Source organism: Toxotes jaculatrix, chromosome 1 (genome assembly GCF_017976425.1).
Source record: "Toxotes jaculatrix isolate fToxJac2 chromosome 1, fToxJac2.pri, whole genome shotgun sequence".
In the NCBI taxonomy this organism is placed as follows: Eukaryota; Metazoa; Chordata; class Actinopteri; family Toxotidae; genus Toxotes; species Toxotes jaculatrix.
Window position 1 is genome coordinate 10,379,690 of NC_054394.1, and position 17,681 is coordinate 10,397,370.

At 40.3% G+C, this 17,681-nt stretch overlaps 1 protein-coding gene across 1 annotated transcript in view; it reads right to left on the reverse strand.

The window, feature by feature from the left end:
- hcn4 (hyperpolarization activated cyclic nucleotide-gated potassium channel 4) overlaps positions 1–17,681 on the reverse strand; it is a 64,201-nt gene that overhangs the window by 35,011 nt on the left and 11,509 nt on the right. The window contains exon 3 of the mRNA XM_041036592.1: positions 9,494–9,917. Within this exon, the coding sequence (XP_040892526.1) occupies positions 9,494–9,917 (424 nt within the window). The remainder of the gene's footprint in view (positions 1–9,493; positions 9,918–17,681) is intronic.

A 17,681-nucleotide genomic window follows, 5' to 3' on the forward strand; every position in this document is an offset into this window, starting at 1 on the left:
GCTGTTAAAGGATCATTATTCTGAGGCAAAGGAATGAGGTCTCCGTATCTCGTCTCCCTCTCTTTTTATTTCTGTATTTGAAAATAGCCCCAGAAAGCTGGATGTCTGTGCTCTGTGTAATATAACAAAGAAACGCACTGTAAACATGCACGCATACAGTATTAAGTAACACAGGCACACAAACGTGCATACACGCGTTGTTTGCACACACAGCGTTCCCACAACATGGCGTGTTAAATGGAGGATGATGGATTGCTGACCACTTTCTTTTAATTGATAGGGGCACAGAGTGGCTTTGGCAGTATTCGCATCAGAATAAACAGGAGGGCTTTGATTGATGAGGCCACAGAGACGCAACACAGCCCTTTTTCAGCTTGCAGTTTTTTAACATCAAAAACAAGGGTCAGATCACAGCGCATATAGTAAGACAACATTAATACAGTGGTTCTGCAAGTGCAACAAATGAAACGGCAATTATATGGTTGTAAGCAGTTGAGATGGGAGCTGTAATTGTGCCGGAAAAGTCACATTAACCACATTCAAAGGCAAAAAATTCATTAAACACTGACAATAAAAGTACATCTATTTCTAAATTACTACTAGAAATAATAATCTTGTAAACTACACTCCTACTACGACTACAAAATCTAGTATCCTAACATATATCAAAGAATACATATTTGTGCATGAAAATATAAATATAAACACAAACTTTAACTGTACTACAGCTATTATTATTTCAATATCACTTCTAGCAATGGAAGAGATAAAGCAAATTTATTCACAATGTTTTGCAGACAAATAAAACTGATGAATTAAGACCAATGTGCACGACAAGGGTCAAAAACAAGGTTATGTGTTAAAGCCATAAACTAATCTGGATCCTTGTGAGGCAGCGATCAGGCCCAGACGGGCAGAGAGCGGAAGTCTGCAACTGCAGAGCCATCTCAAACAGATGGTGTGAGAAGAGCGTGATCCAGGTGAGAGAATGGATGCTTATGTCCCATGATGCTGACGGTCAATGCCCAGACACAGTCGACGTACTGTAGCACTATACCGAGGCATGTGGTGTTTGCTGCTAGCACTGCTAATGATGACGAATGTTTGGCACGATGGTGCCGCGACACATAAAAGAAAACAAAATTCCTCACTCATATCATTTTTTTTCTGAAGCCATTTTTCTGACTGAACCTCAGCGTCTCACGTCTCACATGTCCACAGCGGACCTTCACCCCTAACTGCCACCCTTTCGCTTTTGAGTTTCACTGCTGCTGCTAAATGATATGTTTTATTAAAAATGCTGATTAATTTACTTTAATTGGTTGTGCATAATTTATGTAATGATTAAGTTTGATTGTAGAAGCTACATTTCTACAGCAGTTATTTAATTATCAACACAGTGGACATTTCATTTTATCACACAGTTTTGGTTGTAGCAAATCAGCTCTCCAATTGAATAATTTATTATTGTATTTAACACTAATAAATAATTTAATTTGAGTGACTGCTAGTTTTGAGGAGTCAGCACCCATTCACAGCGAAGCTCAGTGTGTTGATTCATTATCTGTTGTTTGTACTATGAAGATACGCTTTTAAATACACATAAGAAATCATTCGATGACTCTTTAGTTTAAAATGCATATGCAACATAAAAATATTGGATTTTAACAGCTGCTGCTGAGATTTACCTACATATTTGAAAATTTAAAAGTCAACTAATCATTTTAAAAAATACACACACAGAATTCATGTACTGAGTTAGAGACGAGCTGTTTTTTTCACTGTCATCTGCCTTTTCCAGCAGCGTGTGCACTATGTTCAGCACATTCGCTGCGTTAATTGCCACATGCTGCATCTTCCTGCATTTGAGCGAGACATGATTTCCCTGTGACTAGTAATGAAGTTTATCAACTAAATCAATCCATGCACGCCTCAGTGTTATTTTTAATCACGCAACATGATGGCAGATTCTAGGAGCAGGCTGTGGGCAGGGGGTTAGATTTCTCACTATAAATGCCTCGACCAAAATGTCATGCTCATGCATGCTGTCATGGTGGACGAAGCACATGTGGAGAATGAGAAATAGGCCTGGGAGTGGACCACAGGGAACACCCTTCCATCATCTGTCTAAACAGGCCTGGAGGGCTCGGATCACAAAAACCACTCACTCTACTCCCTACCAAAATGCACCATTGGGTTTGTGCAGGATTACACATTTCTGTGTAATAGTTTTTTAAGCAAATCCACTGTGGGTATTCATATCGCACAAGGCTCATTCAGACTGTTGAGGACCTGTCACTGTTGCTGGCAAGCTTCATTGTGCACTCAATAATAGACCATTAAATCTATTCTTCCTGCTTTTCTTATCTCTGAAAGACCAGTCCTTGGCCAAGGTAATGGGTCAGTGAGTGGGGGGCTGATTAGTTGATTTACCTTATTTAAATATTTTTGTATAGATTTACTGAGTAGAAATGAAAGGCGCCTCACTCATTTTCTGGATCCATGGGGCAGCCACGTGGCTGACTTCTATCAAAGCACCTGAGCAGTTAACTGACACATCGTTTTGTTTCTCCCTAACTGCAGCGCACAGCCACTTGGGCAGACAGAGCCATAAATCTTAACAATCCCAGATGCCAATATAAATAGAGACAGACGTTCTGCCACTTACAATAAATAAACACAGGTGATGTGGCAGAGCTCCTTACACTTTAAGTCATTTTACTACATAATATCTTTTTTTTTTATCTTTTTCCTCAGTTCCTGAGCTCCAGTTTTTTTTTTCCTCAGCTCTTGTCTCACAAATTCATCTCCATCCATGCTAAAAGCAACATTTACTGGGTCGGCCAGTCGAGACGGTTGTGTTGTAGGCATCAAGCATGATGAGAGGAAGCCCTCAGAGCTTAGTCATTAGTGCACTGCCTTGAATCTGATTTAACAGGATGACTAATCTCATCCAAGTCACTGGTTCGTCAACAGGAGACAACTCCAATGAGGAGAATATCCGGTCACAGTCTTATTTTTATCCCGATGAAAAGTGACAAGAGGAAGCTGACAAGAGGGAGACAGGGGAGGCGCCATAACGGCAGTCTGCGCTGTGTGTATGTGTGTCTGTGTGTGATAGAAATCTGCACACCATGTTGAATGTCATTATACATGACCATGTTATCACTGGCATATAGCCACCACCGCCAAAACCTCCCTGTTTGTAAACAACATTCTGTCAACATGCCGGTTGTAAAAACACCCTTAAATCTGAAGTGTTTGGAGAGGAAACAGAAGCAATCAGAGCTAATTTCTGACAGCTGTGATAAAAAGGAGATTTCATGAGCCGGTGGGGGATCAGGGCACTGCTTTAGTTACGCAAAAGGATACTGATGGTGTTAGTGGTGTTTGGATAAGAGTCTTTGAGGAGGTGAAGATGATACGATTGCAGCTACAGACGTCACTTCGCTTGCTGAAACATCCCGGGACCATTTTGTGCTTTGTATTTTTTTTTTTTTCCTTTTATCCTCCCAAATTCTGAGCATGTTCATAGTGGCAGAGACATAAGCCCCTTTTAAACAGAGATCCTGCTATATTGCGTTAAGAAGACCCTTCGCTGTGTTGGCTTTGCTTGTTTACACTGAGGCAAACAAAGCCGACATAAAGCTGCCCCAGTGTGTGATTTTAGATAACGTGCTGACGTTCCAAAATCAGAGGCATGATGTGTAACACAACCGCAGTAGCGTGCAGTGTGACGCTTCGATTCGGATCTGTGACTACCTCTGCTGCCGACTTAATGGTAACAATGCCCCTCCCCCCATTCTGTGTTCATACCTTTGATACAGAATGCTGATGCGGAATAACAGTGCAACATTCCCGCCTTGAACAGGCTGTGTAAAGGCTCAAGTTGTGCAAACCTAGAAAAAGCCCTTCATCTATGAGGACTGGAGTGAGGTCATCTTCTCTGATGAGTCCAGTTTTTTTTTTAGCTTTGCCCAGCACCTGCTCATCTAATGGTTAGATGGAGACCTGGAGAAGCCTACAAACCACAGAGTCTTGCACCCACTGTGAAATTTGGTGAATGATCAGTGGTGATTTGGGAGTGATTCAGCCAGGCTGAAATCGGGCAGGTTTGAATCAAGCCACGTACAAGGTTATCATGGAAGAAAGCTGGTTTTCCCAGCAGGACAGTGCTCCGTGCCTCACAGCTAGGTCACTTGAGGTGTGGATTAAGTACCAGCAGATCAAGACTCTGTCATGGCCAACCCAATCTCCAGACCTGAGCCCCGCTGAGAACCTCTGGAATGTGATCAAGAGGAAGACAGATGTTTATAAGCCATCAAACAAAGTCAAGCTGTGTAAAAGTCACCCAACATCTATGTGAAAGACTGGGTGATTACCTCTTCCCTCTTCCTGAGTTTAGACATTACGATGTTTAAAATGAATGTGAATCGAGGTCTTAAAACACTGCATCCTTTATTTTGGCCAGATGTTATTTTCTGCAAACAAATGCTCTAAATGACAATATTTTTATTTGGAATTTGGGAAGAATGTTATCAGTACTTTATTGAATGAAATAAAAATTTGAATTTTATTCAAACACATTCAGAGAAACTGATAAGTTTGCAGTGGCCTTAATTTTTTCCCAGAGCTGTAATTCTCAAGATAGCCACCATGTGTAGCAACATAATGTAAATCAGATATAAGCTTGTCAACCCTGCCGTCGATATGATGGTAAGGACATAAATTCACCCCCTTTGTTTCATGGGTATTAGTCTGTAAAAGAATCTCATATTGTGATCCTAGGAGACCTACATGAAAGTAGAAAACTGGAAACATCTTGCCATTTAATGGATTTTTGACACTTTAATGGTACAATTTCAAGATGTTTATTACTTGTATTACTGACAGTTTTTGTCATTAAAACACCATCTCATTGAGCTGCGGTATATAGTGTTTGGTGGAAGCTCGTAAAAGACTCGCAGCTCTGCTTTGACCCACAAATTGCTCTGTTGTCTTCTGGGAAGCCCCATCGGAGCAGTTTAGGGGTCAAGCATCAAGCTCAAGGACACTTCAACAATTTGTGGTTATGTGCCAACGTGTCTGAGCTTCAGGCTACGAGCACAGTATGCTCTTCTAAGGACATGCAATTATTGTCCATGTCAACATAGCCAGCGAAAGCTTTCACACGCAACTGAAATACAAACATATATAGCAATGCAAGGACACGTATACTGATTGCAATGCACTCAACAATTAACTGTTTCCAAGTGCACACGTATGTACACGTGTCCATTTCAGATTATGATCGACTTCCTTGACCTGTCACATGATTTCATAAAGCCTAAGGTAACAAGAGCTCTCAAAATAACTTTTGCCTCCAAGGAGGCATCAGCAGATTCAGCACCTTTATGTCTCTCAGACATGTTGTTATTTCACTTCTAACATGCTGACGTTATGACCGAAGACGACACTATGTGCCGGAGCTAGCTAACTGTCTGTGCCCAAAGGATTATGACACAGATTTATGACTTGTTGGACCGGCCTATTGCTGCGAGACTGCAGGGCACACCGGTGCAATTCTTTTGGAGTGAGGACGTGAAGCAGCAAATGATTGGCTTAGTCACCTTTAGAAAAATGTATCTATTCGGGATTTGTCCAGAAGTAATCTGTTATTATGCTACTATGGTTCTATGAATCTATTTCCAACAACTTCAGACCAGCCTCAGGCACTTCACCTGTTATACATTTTAGCTCTGTTTTGTCTCTGCTTTTGTTATGAATTGCTTCTCTGTCTCTTTGGTACATTTGATATTGTTTTATTCCCTTGTCTTGTTCTGAATTCCTGAAAAAGCTTTATTCACTGCAGCAAATACATGAGGAAAGATTATTTTAAAATTTGTTCCCAAAAGTATCACTCTACAAGGCATTAAACCATGCAGTGCAGTTCACTGAGCTGTACCCAACATCTCCCAGAAGAAGTGTCCTTTGTGTGACTTCTTACTGAGGAAATGAAACTCAAACAATAACAAAACAAATACATTTGTGCAGGACTATTTATAGATTGCAGATACATGTGAAATGTGAGTAAAATAAATCAGCTTTGCCTTTTCGGAGGACATGGGGACATTACAGGTCAGCAGCTTCTGCCATGTCAGAGAAGTCCATCTCATCGCGGAGCCATATTTAGAGCGGTAAGCAACGCTGAATGGCATTCAGTGATGTTACAGGGACTAAGAATGGCACATTGTCATGGATCACACAGATCCTGCCTTGATTCTTTGAAAGCCAGAAAACCAGCTTTATTGTCAGTGTATCTATACATATTTATTGATGGAAAAGTAGGAACACAATAAAAAAAATTGGACGGTCAACATATAATAGAAGTATAAAAGCACAACCACAGAATTACTGTCTAGTTCCAGTTTCTCTCCAAAGCTCAATTTGCAGGTGAACAGGTCAAAGTAAGGTCAGCGTGAAGTGCTACCAAAATATTCAAATGACAATAAGATACATTCACATTGTCTGAAGTGTAGCTGTCACTAGGAAAAGTCAAAAAGTCAGTCAGGTGGTGAGATCTGGGCGACAAGTTATTCTGCAGTGACAGATGACATTTCTGTGAGGTTGCATCTGGAGTACTCTGGCGCTGAGGCAAAGCTGGCCTTTCACTCTGTCTGCCTAACTAGCATTCATCAGCAAACCCTTACAAAGACACACACACACACACACACCACCCACACAGGCATAAAACATGTAAATGGCAGAGGGTTCACTGGGTGTAATGTCCCCTCTCTTTGTTGTACTGTTTCAGAGGTTTTTTAGCAGTCAGCGCTGTCCTGCAAGTTTTTTTAATGGCATGAATATGAATTAGTGTTTTTTGTTTTCCTCCCATCCTACTGTTTTCCTTTATTTTTAAAACAGTTGTGGTACTAGTCTGAGGTGGTGGTTGATTATAACCAAACAACAGCCCATGGCTATGAGGCGGTTCAGCAGGATCTACTGCTTTGTCCTATATTTATTTCTCTTTTTTCCTTCCGTTTTTTCCTCTACATCACCGTCTCCTCTCTCCTCTTCTTCCTTTCCTTTTCCTCCTGCCTTATTGCAGGGTGAACATGTGACATCTCAGTGTCAGTGTGTCCACTCTATTCAAATGAAGGTTGGCCTGAACTACATGTTTCCCTGCCTTCGTTTCAGGCTCAGAGGTACAGCAGCAGACATGCATGGAGGCACAGAGTGGCAACGGGACTCTCCCCCAGTGATTCATTTGAACTTTTCCTCTCTTTGAAATGGCATCACAGAGGCGCTGCATGATTAATGTCACCACACTTATATACACTGTTCTACCAAGAGTGCCAGCTGAATATTTGAAAACTCTAAACTTTTCTGAACGCCCGTGGGCAGGTTTAGGGCTACTGTGGTTTGATTGGCAATCAGCTTGCTATTCAACCTTTCCAATTGCCTGTGTAATGTCATGCACTCAGGTGAACACACCCACCAGCTAACTAAGCGGTGCTGCATGTGACATTGTGCTAAGTAACAGGCTAATTAATGGATATCAATACAGTGTTGTTAGGACGTATTCTTGTGGCCCTGATGTCAATTCGACGTGTAATTAGGAAAAAAAACGGCACAGGAAACAAAAATTTCTATCTGCTATTACCGTGACTCTGAGCACGTTTGCTTGTATTTGTATGTAAGAACCAAAATCACGTGTACTTGCATGAGTTTCATAAATAAAATTAAATAAATCAGCAATGCCACAAAGAGAGGTGCAGTAGTAGCAGTACAGTAGTGAAGAGACCCTCACTAAAATTACTGTTTTGTTGACTATGGTTGTTCTGTTGAAGACAAACCGAACTGTCCATCAGTAATACTGAAGCCAAATCAAGCTCTTCGAGATGAAATTACAGCAAAATACAATTAAAACATTTTTCTATTCATTGCCCTGCAGTAGGTCTGCTCTGAATGTTTGTAAACATAAAAATTAAACACAAGTTTCCATTTTAAAAAAAATATTGTAATAGTGTGTATTTTCAAATTAAACAATCACAACCAAACCTGAAATCCAATTAGAAAATACAAGTACGTTGAAATTAATAGGTTTCATAAAACTCACAAAAATTTAATTCAAAATCTATAATACTGAGAATGGCGTATACCCATTTATTTCTTTGATGTAAGATATAAAAGAGTAATTTTTGTGCTCGTGTGCAACATTTCTGGACACAAAAGTCATTTCTGGGAAATAAACACACTGAAACATGGAAAATCCAACACTGTAAAGACCAATAACATTTCAGTGTGTCATGAAATGCATGGTCCGCTTACATTAAGCGCGAGACCCATCTGTTAAATGGTTTCTCGGTATGGATGTACACAATCTGACTAGTAACTGAAAATATTACTTTAATCCCTGGCACCAATGACAGCATGTGCTACAGTGATGCAGGGCTGCTGCTACAACATCTGCATTATGGCCATGCACACCGATTCTGCCAAAGTACTCTTCGTTGAGACACTAAACCCTGAACTAAAGCCTCAACCCAGCGCTGCCTCCGCTTCAGAGAAATACAAGCATGTACGGGGCTTTGGTTATTTTTAGGGAGGATATGTGGAATGACAAACAGCAGTTTATTGTGAAGCACTGAGCCTCAAAGAAGCAGTCCTCCTCGTGGAGTGCATTTATTAAATTACCCAGTGTTTTCCCTCATTTCGTGACAGGACAACATACATAACAAAAACTCTTGTTTGTCCTCTCCACAAATCTGTCCTCTCCCCTCCGTATGAAAACATTACCTCGTATTACCTCACAACTAACCAGTGTGCCCCTGACTGTCCCGTATTATTCTCTAGTGGAGCGTCCTCTTGTTGACTCCACGCTGAGACTGCGACACTTCACTTTGCACCTTTTACCTCTGAGACTAAACAACACGATCCATCCAGCGAGAGCAATGGGAACTTTTCTAATTATTGCCGCAATTATAATCATGCTTGTATTGCAGCGAAGCCTCTCTGGGCTCTGTGGTCCCACTGCTAGCTGGATGGGCACACAGAGGGAAAATGGTAATCAACATCCCGGCTTCATCAACTTATTGGTGACTGGGGTACAGCAAAAGAGCCTCTTCACTCCTTTCAAGGGTGGATGTAATCAGAAACAGCATCTATCCATATTTCCTTCTCAGGGGAAAGGGGAAGGTACAGAGCTCAGCAAACATTCTTGCAGTAGCTCCCCAGGATGGGAATATCATTTGGATTATAATTGGATTTTGGAAGTGAAGCCCTATGTGTTTGACTAGCTATGTGTGTTCATCAAATAGTGTGCTTGTACGACCATCAATTATTGTGATTTCCTTGGCATTTTCTCTGTCTCTGCATCTCTGTCTTTTTCTCTCTGTGTGAATCCACTTGTTGACACAAAAGTGGGCGGCATTTGACACAACTTTAAGTTATCAGCTTAACGTATTACTATACACATGTAGCAAACACGCTGAGCTGAGGTGTACTTTCCTACCTCTTCCCATTGGTGGATGTAGCGAATGAGTCTGGAGAGGCGAAGGAGTCGCAGCAGGCTGAGGATCTTGGTGAAGCGGACAATCCGCAAGGCGCGCGCCGTCTTGTAGAAATCTGAGTCGATGCGTGTCTCCACGATGAGGAAGATGTAGTCCACAGGGATGGAGGAGATGAAGTCCACCACAAACCAGCTCCGCAAGTACTTGATCTTGATCTGCTGCGGATCCAGAATGATCTCCGTGTTGTCCTCCTTGACGATTCCCGTCCTGAAGTTAAGGACCAGGTCCATGAGGAAGAAAGTGTCGGAGACCACGTTGAACACGATCCAGGGGGGCGTGTGCTCATCCTTGAAGAATGTGATGCCCACGGGGATGATGATGAGGTTGCCCACCATCAGCAGAAGCATGGTCAAGTCCCAGTAAAACCTTGTAGACGAGAGAAATGGAGAACACAGACAGAAAAGTGATGATCAAAGAGAGAATACTGAAGTCAAAAGATAGTACATTTTCCAGCCAACTAACTTCTAGTAACATCTGCACAGTTACACGGTGCATTACATATGGCATGATGTATGATTTACACACTGTATGTAAATCTCTTACAAACGTGTTTGTTAGACACAGACATCATATAGTGTCTATGTCTATGATAGTTGTCTAAGAAATTGAAATGAATGGAAACAGATTTATTATAAATAACACTACTTAATTCATCATACAAAAAGAAAATAAAAGGAAGAACAGAATTCATTTCTAAATATCATAAAATCCTAAACTTTTTTTTGTGTAACTTGCTTTTATTACATTCATGCATCAACAAATTATATAGAAACAGTACAGAGCATATGGCACAGTGATACCATATATATGCTTAATTATTTATTTTGTTCACTGGGTATCATTTGTATACATAATGTAAAACAACACATAATATACACAAGCATACGTAGACCGAACTCAATTCCCCTGCATTTATATTATTTATATTATTTATATTGTTTGCTTTAATGCTATTTAAGTATTTATGTCACTTAACAACTTCCTTGATGGGGAGCTATAAATATTAATCTTATTTCATCTTTTGAAAGAGACTTGAAATGATTTGGAAACACCACACACACACACACACACACACACACACACACACACACACACACACACACACACACACACACACACACACACACACACACACACACACACACACACACACAGTGCAATGGCCTGGCCAACATTGCAGAAGGATATAAATTGTTTATCCTTCTAACCAACAGGTTTTACAGACAGATGTGTGATGAAAGCCTCTCACTGCCTCATCATTAGCCTATTTCAACCTTAGGTATCTTTGGGTGTTGTGCAGTGTGGTGTAAGCAAGTTTACACACACACACACACACTCTGTAATAATGGCGTAATAACCTGTACATATGTAACCTCCCCACCATGCCAGCAGAGAGCTTGACATGCAAGCTATTTATGTTTGAACCATAAATCACAACTCAAAGGTCAATGAGGGTTAACTGTTAATTACAAACTGTACTGTGACCTCGTCCATCTTCCAAGCCTGAAAGTTTGGATATAAATTGCACTCTCTGCTGGCTTGGTAATTGAATCCAGATTGGGTCTTTTGTGTTAAGGGTGATATATTCTGGATAGTCCATAGATTGCACCATGAGGGGTTTTCTACACTGAGCTTTGGATGATTTACCCACCCACCTTTAACTGGGCAATAAAGATCTGTCTGTGCAAAACCAATTTCAAGTGCAGGGCCATAAGAAATAAAGAAGAAAGGATGCTACAATCACAGCCCGGGTAGGAAATGCATTTTTACTGCAAGCTAGCTAGACTACAGCAAGTAATTACCGTTCTTTCACTTCCATGTTGCAGCTGATGTCTATTGATTTCATACTTCATTCACGGTGTGTTGAAGTAAATAACTCATGGGTTTACAGTGAACTGCTGTTCTACAGGATCACACAGCCTGATTCAAAAAGACCTATGGTCCAAGTCAAGTCAGGTTGAGTAAAAATCTCCACCATTGCTTTATATAAACAGTTTGGTACAGACTTGTCAGCCTCACAGGGCAAAAACACAGTTATAAATAACCTGGCAGAGCAGAGGTGTCTTCTATTTTTGTCCTTGTGGTATTTTCTTGGAAATCTTTTGTTTTCTTTTTTTCTTTGCTTCTGTTTCTTTACTTTACCACGAGACCTTGATATCCCTATTGATGCTGCTACAACCACTAATGTCCACACTGCTATTAAAGAAACATCATCCATTTAACGGGTGCAGACTTGTTCACAGCCAATAATATGATTTTTTTTTTTAAATGTTCTTTCAATGTTCTACATTGTTTTTTCTTTTTCTGAGCATGAAAACTCCACTAGCCATGTTATTGTTTGTCATGTTTGCCTCTGGGGATGAGAGGTCTCACTGCCTCACAAACATAATTCTATGGACAGACTTGACATTACTTGGAATAAAAAAATGAAAAAAAAACAAAAAAAAAAAACACACACTACACAGGCTGCTGTGAAGCAGATGCTGAGGTTGTAATGTGCTTGGATTACAGTTTACAAGAGCATCTCCTACTTACACATGCATACATAAATACATAGTATACACCAACATACATCTCAGTTCCACATCTATTATAGACACAGACACAGACACAGACACAGACACAGACACAGACACAGACACACACACACACACACACACACACACACACACACCGAGGAAACAGTGACAGTAATTGGAATTCTTCAAAGTAAAAGGGTATCTACTGTTCCAGCTTGTTGGCAAGTGGAGTTATATTTAGACAGACCTTGCCACCACTGTGTTTGCTCATGTTACGACTGAAAGCCCAAGAGGACAAGAAAAACTTCAAAGGAAGAAATGCAAACATAGGTAATGACATTTGTTCTTCACATTGCCATGTTCCCTAATATTACAAATGCTAGATAGCCTGTGCATTTGTATGAGTGACACAGCTTACTAATAGCATGTAAGTGTGCTCCCAGTGCTTGACAGGGTCTACCAGCAATGAACTAAGATAATCTGTTTCTTTCAGGATCTGTAGCAGCCGCAGATCCTTGCTTTTGTTTTTTGATGTTTGTATCAGCTGTGATGACTCAGCCACACATAAAACTCTTTTTCACTATTAAAGGACCGTGTCAGTGTCACTGTGTTTCTGCAGCTTCTTTACAACAGGTTACAAAATACTATCACAAATTGCAGCCATTTTCCAAAACCCACTGTCCTGTTTAAGATGGCCAAATATGTTTTTCCTCCCTCCAAGCTACACTTGTTTTCATTTACTTCACTATGGCAAAATCAGTTTAAAGAGACTCGAAACTTGCTTGACTTCCACCTCAGTGAACATCAGCTCTGCTTTCTTTGTTGTTAAGGCAACATTATCATTGCGTGGCAGTTCAACTGTAAGTGAAAACTGCATTACCACAAAAAAAATTAATGTAATTTTGACAAACAAAAGTATATATTTTTGTTCTAAAGCATATTATGGAATGTCTTACTTAGTGGCAATGTAAAATGTTTATTACTTAAAGCAAATGGGCTAAATTATGTAAAAAAAAAAATTGTATTATCCTTTAAGACCGTATTCAAAAAGCAGAAATATTGCATGATTTGGCACCACCAAACAGATAAAAACAAAGCGTCAAACAGCCTTTTTTTCTGGTGTGCACAGTGAAATACATACAACATATGTAGAAACAAGTTGCAATCACACAATGACAAGATTAAGAGTCTGCAGCCATGCTGGCAGCTCTGCAAGGCAGCACAGTGGGGATCTTCCAATGACAATGTTCAACATGCTCAAGCACCATGTTAAGCAGGTGTAATGTAAACCATATTCACCGTCTTAGTTTAGCATGTTAGCATGGTAACATTTGCTAATTAGCACTAAACACAAACTACAGCAGAGGCTGGTGGGAGTGTCAGTTGTTCATAAAAGGAAACCTTTACTTCATAAAGCCAACAGGCCGACACTGCCGCTAGTGCACTCTGAGTTCAACAACTGGGTGTCTTTCAGCACCAGAAAAAAAATAACAAGACAAGTAATAGAGGTGAAGGCCTGACAAAGATGTCTAGCTCATAAGACAAAAAAAAAAAAAAAATCAAACCTTGCAGAAAAACCTCAGCCAGCTGTTAGATGATGTACGACAGAGTGAGGAAAGAGAGTGAGAGAAATGAAAAAAAAAAACAGTGCCAGAGGAGAGCTCCTCAGCATCTTTGCAGAAAAGAATAACAAGACAGAATGTTGTTTAAGACCTCTGAACGTCACCCTGGCTTAACACAGCCACTGCTGCCACCTGTTTGAGCAAGCTTCACTTGTTATAGAAGTGTGGGGATTGGTAAGATTAACAGCAGCTGCTGTTTGCTCACTGTACAAATGCATCTTTCCAAGTATGAAGGGAAATGTATGACACATGGTCTAACACACACAAAAAAAAAAAAAAAACCCCAAATGAGATCATGGTTATTTTTCATGGTACTATTGGATATATTTTTTCCATTGAAATCAATCTACCAGTTGAAAAAAATCCACATAAAATTCAGGAATCCTTGTACAGTCTGTGTGTTTTAGGTGTGCACAGTTCATATGTACAGTGGTTTTCAATGTACATGTTTGTGTGTGTGTGTGTGTGTGTGTGTGTGTGCGTGCATGTGTAGAGTAAATACTCATGATTTCCCCTTTTCACTTTTGCGGTTGCCTCCTAATGGAGGTCAGGCCACCTAAACATAGCAAGGATCCATTTACTGTGTTTTATTATGCACTGGGACCCTGACATAGAAGAACATTGTTCTATAAATACAGTTGGGCAAGTGCAGGATGTTAGGCGGACTTTTCAAAGGCATTAAACAACCCCATACATACACTGCGTGCATCCCAAATCACATTCACGCTGTGAGGTAGTGTACCACCTGTCTTGAAATAAAATAAAAGCAAAGCACAGCGACCAAGCAGCGGTGATATGAAGGTGATACTCTCAGGGGTGGAAGACGATAGAAACAGAGAAACAGATCATTTAAAAAAAGCAATTCAAGGTAACTTCTCATACCACGATTCTTTATAACAAACATGCAATGACAGCAAATAAATCACCAAAAATATGTGGCCAGAGCAGCTTGTGTGTTCATGTAAATGTGAGATTACTAGGGAACATCAGAGCTGTTGATATGACAGGGAAAAAAATTCTAGACTGCAGGAGCGTAGACTTAAAAAAACTAAAGTGAGTAAGAGAAAATAAAGGCCAAAGCAGTGGTGGGTTCGCAGGATTTGTGTGAAACACACTTTTGAAAATGAGGCCAAGAAAAGCAGAGAAACACTGGAAACACTGAGAAAGAGAAACGGGAGAATAGCTCACACCTAAGTTGTTATGGTGCTGAGAGTTCACTGTACTGATGAAGGGAGCCCTGACATTCTATGGTCTGGAGGGACAGAGCCACAGCCCACTCCGACTCTCCGGCGGGGTGACCAGGGACAGCAGGAACATGTTGTCACCCTCAGAGTGCATCTGACTACACGATAAGCCTCTCTCATTCTCCTCACCCTGCCAGCCCAGCTACCTGAAAGGGACTGTGAGAGACACCACAAACAGCCAGAGATGGACGCACGCTTACCTTACACAGTAGCCTATTTGAAGAGGCACAGGGGATACAAGAACGGGGTATATATTGTGCTGCATATACAGGGGGCCATACAAGGAGTATAGGTCTGTATTTGTGCGTGCATGTGTGTGCACTTGTTTACATTTCCCTTGTAGAGATTTCTATCTGTTGGCTACCATGCTGAGAATGATGACATAGCATGCAAGCAGATCATCTGTCATGTAAGGTACAAGTGGCAGACAGCATTTAACAGCGTCTCCCTTTATTCTGCACCACACTGACTGAATGGGAACAGCAGAGGAACCGTGGGTGCTCCCACACAACACTTCCATGAGGGCACCAGCCAACACTGTGTGCACCGTAAATGTGATTTGGGCTGATTAAATGATTGAAATGTATCTGTTTTTGCATAAAAAAGCAGTTTCGGTTTTGAATAATTCATTTGCTTGCTGTGTGTGTGTGTGTGTGTTTGTTCCCATTTTCTCTCTGAAGATTTGGCTGTGTTATCAGGGGTCCTGCTCAGAAGTACTGACTCACTATATGCCCAAGATTTCTGACTCATGTTATGGTAAATATTAGCAACACAAAACCCCAGTTTCATTTTGACCACACACATTCCAGCACACAGTGCCCATAAAGCACCTTTTCTCTCCTCAACATGACAAAACATAAGAGTTTTTCATGAGTGTAGAGATCTTGATACACTAACATTCATTGTAGGCTTGTGCAAATTTCATTAAAAAGACACTGTACAAAATTGTTAATGTTTAATTTTGACCCTAATTAAAGGCAAATCATATGAAATTTGGCTTATTGGACTGGTGCATTACTACAAATAGGACTGCAATAAGTATCATTTTCATTTCCCCAAAAGACCACTTGTCAGAAATATAAAACATGGATTGTTGAAAGACATTTTTAATGACCATTGCTGTAATTGAGGACAAACTTGTTTACATCCAGTCCTCTTTTCTCTTAAAACTGTTTTCTTTTCCTCACAGAAGCTGGTTTATCAGGATAACTGCTTTTTTGCCGACATTGTAAAAATATTTCTGATTAAGTTAAACACAAGTAGGGCTGGATTCAGACAGACATCCACTTTAATGATAACTGTGACCACATACACAGGCCAGAAACTGAAAGTCTGCTCACTAACTCATCTGAACTGTTTGTGTTGACAAGACACGAGCCTGATATCTGCAGACACCTGTGAGCTAGCATTAGTTCTCCGGTAAGGACAGACTGAATAAAGTGGAATCCACACACTGTTCCGTCAACTTCCACGGCTTCACATCTCGCAGCCTGAGATAATATCTCTTCAATTTACACCAACCTAGAGCTCAGATCAGTGCGATGAGTCCTTTTTTAGTTTATCCCTCTCCAGATCCCCAACAAGATAACCCGAGTCAGCTAACCATCCTGAGTCACTATAAACTGCAGCGGGTCAGCTTAGACCGTAACTACTCTCATTGCAGTTTACGGGACTGTCATGATTTACAGGCGGCTCATATAGCCGACTATCATCTATGTTATTTTTTTATTTAAAAACAACACTTTTGTGCACATTGTAATAGCTTGATTCCCACAAAGCAGACATTTTACACATCAGGCTGAACTAAATTTTAACAAGTAACTACTGCCTACAACATTTAGCACAGATGTATATGTTTACTGAGAAAAAGCACAAATGCAAAGATCAGTCTTGGGATTTTAAGAATCAATATTGGGTCATTCAAATAAAAACTGCAATTATTATTATTATTATTTTTTGTCTAGCCCTAAATCTATGGTATATTTAGTTTCATTGAGGTTTAGGGGTACTTAATATAAATTACTGCTGTCTACTGGTGAGGCAATTTGATTATTATAAAGCATTAATATTTGGCCATGTATGGTATCTAAAATGCTTCAAATTTCTTTGAAAAAGATAATAATTATTGGGCATTTATGGGGATTTAGTTTTCCTTTGAAACTCCTGTTTGATGGTACTTTCCATTAAAGCTGATTTTGAGTTTAACATATGCAAACACAACAACAGCCTTGTTAAGTCCAACGCCATTTCTGAATGAATAAATAAAGTGGACTGAATGAAAATGAATCATGGAAAAAAAAATCACTTCATTTTACATAAGCCACACTTAGCCAGAGGGAGAGGCGATCTGTGATAAACCCTGTCACACTTAACAGGAGAACAACATCTGTAACAGCATCAACAACAACAACAAAAATGTCTGTGTATTGCCTATAAAAGAGCAGCCCATTGGTTATTAAACAAGCCAGTTGGCAAACACAGCAAGATTTAAGAGTCTACGAGAAAAAAATCAGGTTAAAAGGGTTAATCCTATTTTTGCTGTCACCCGCTCCAATGAACTGTCATAACGGCACTGTCTTTGCTAAGCACAGCCAGCAGGCACACTGCAAGCACATCACTGACACTGGGGCTGTGCAGTCGCAGGTGGCTATATTTAGGTGAGCCACGCTGTTTTATCAAACCAGGGCTAAGAAGATTTCATCAGAGGTAGAGGCAAATCTCCCCAACCTTAGGCTAAGAGAAAAC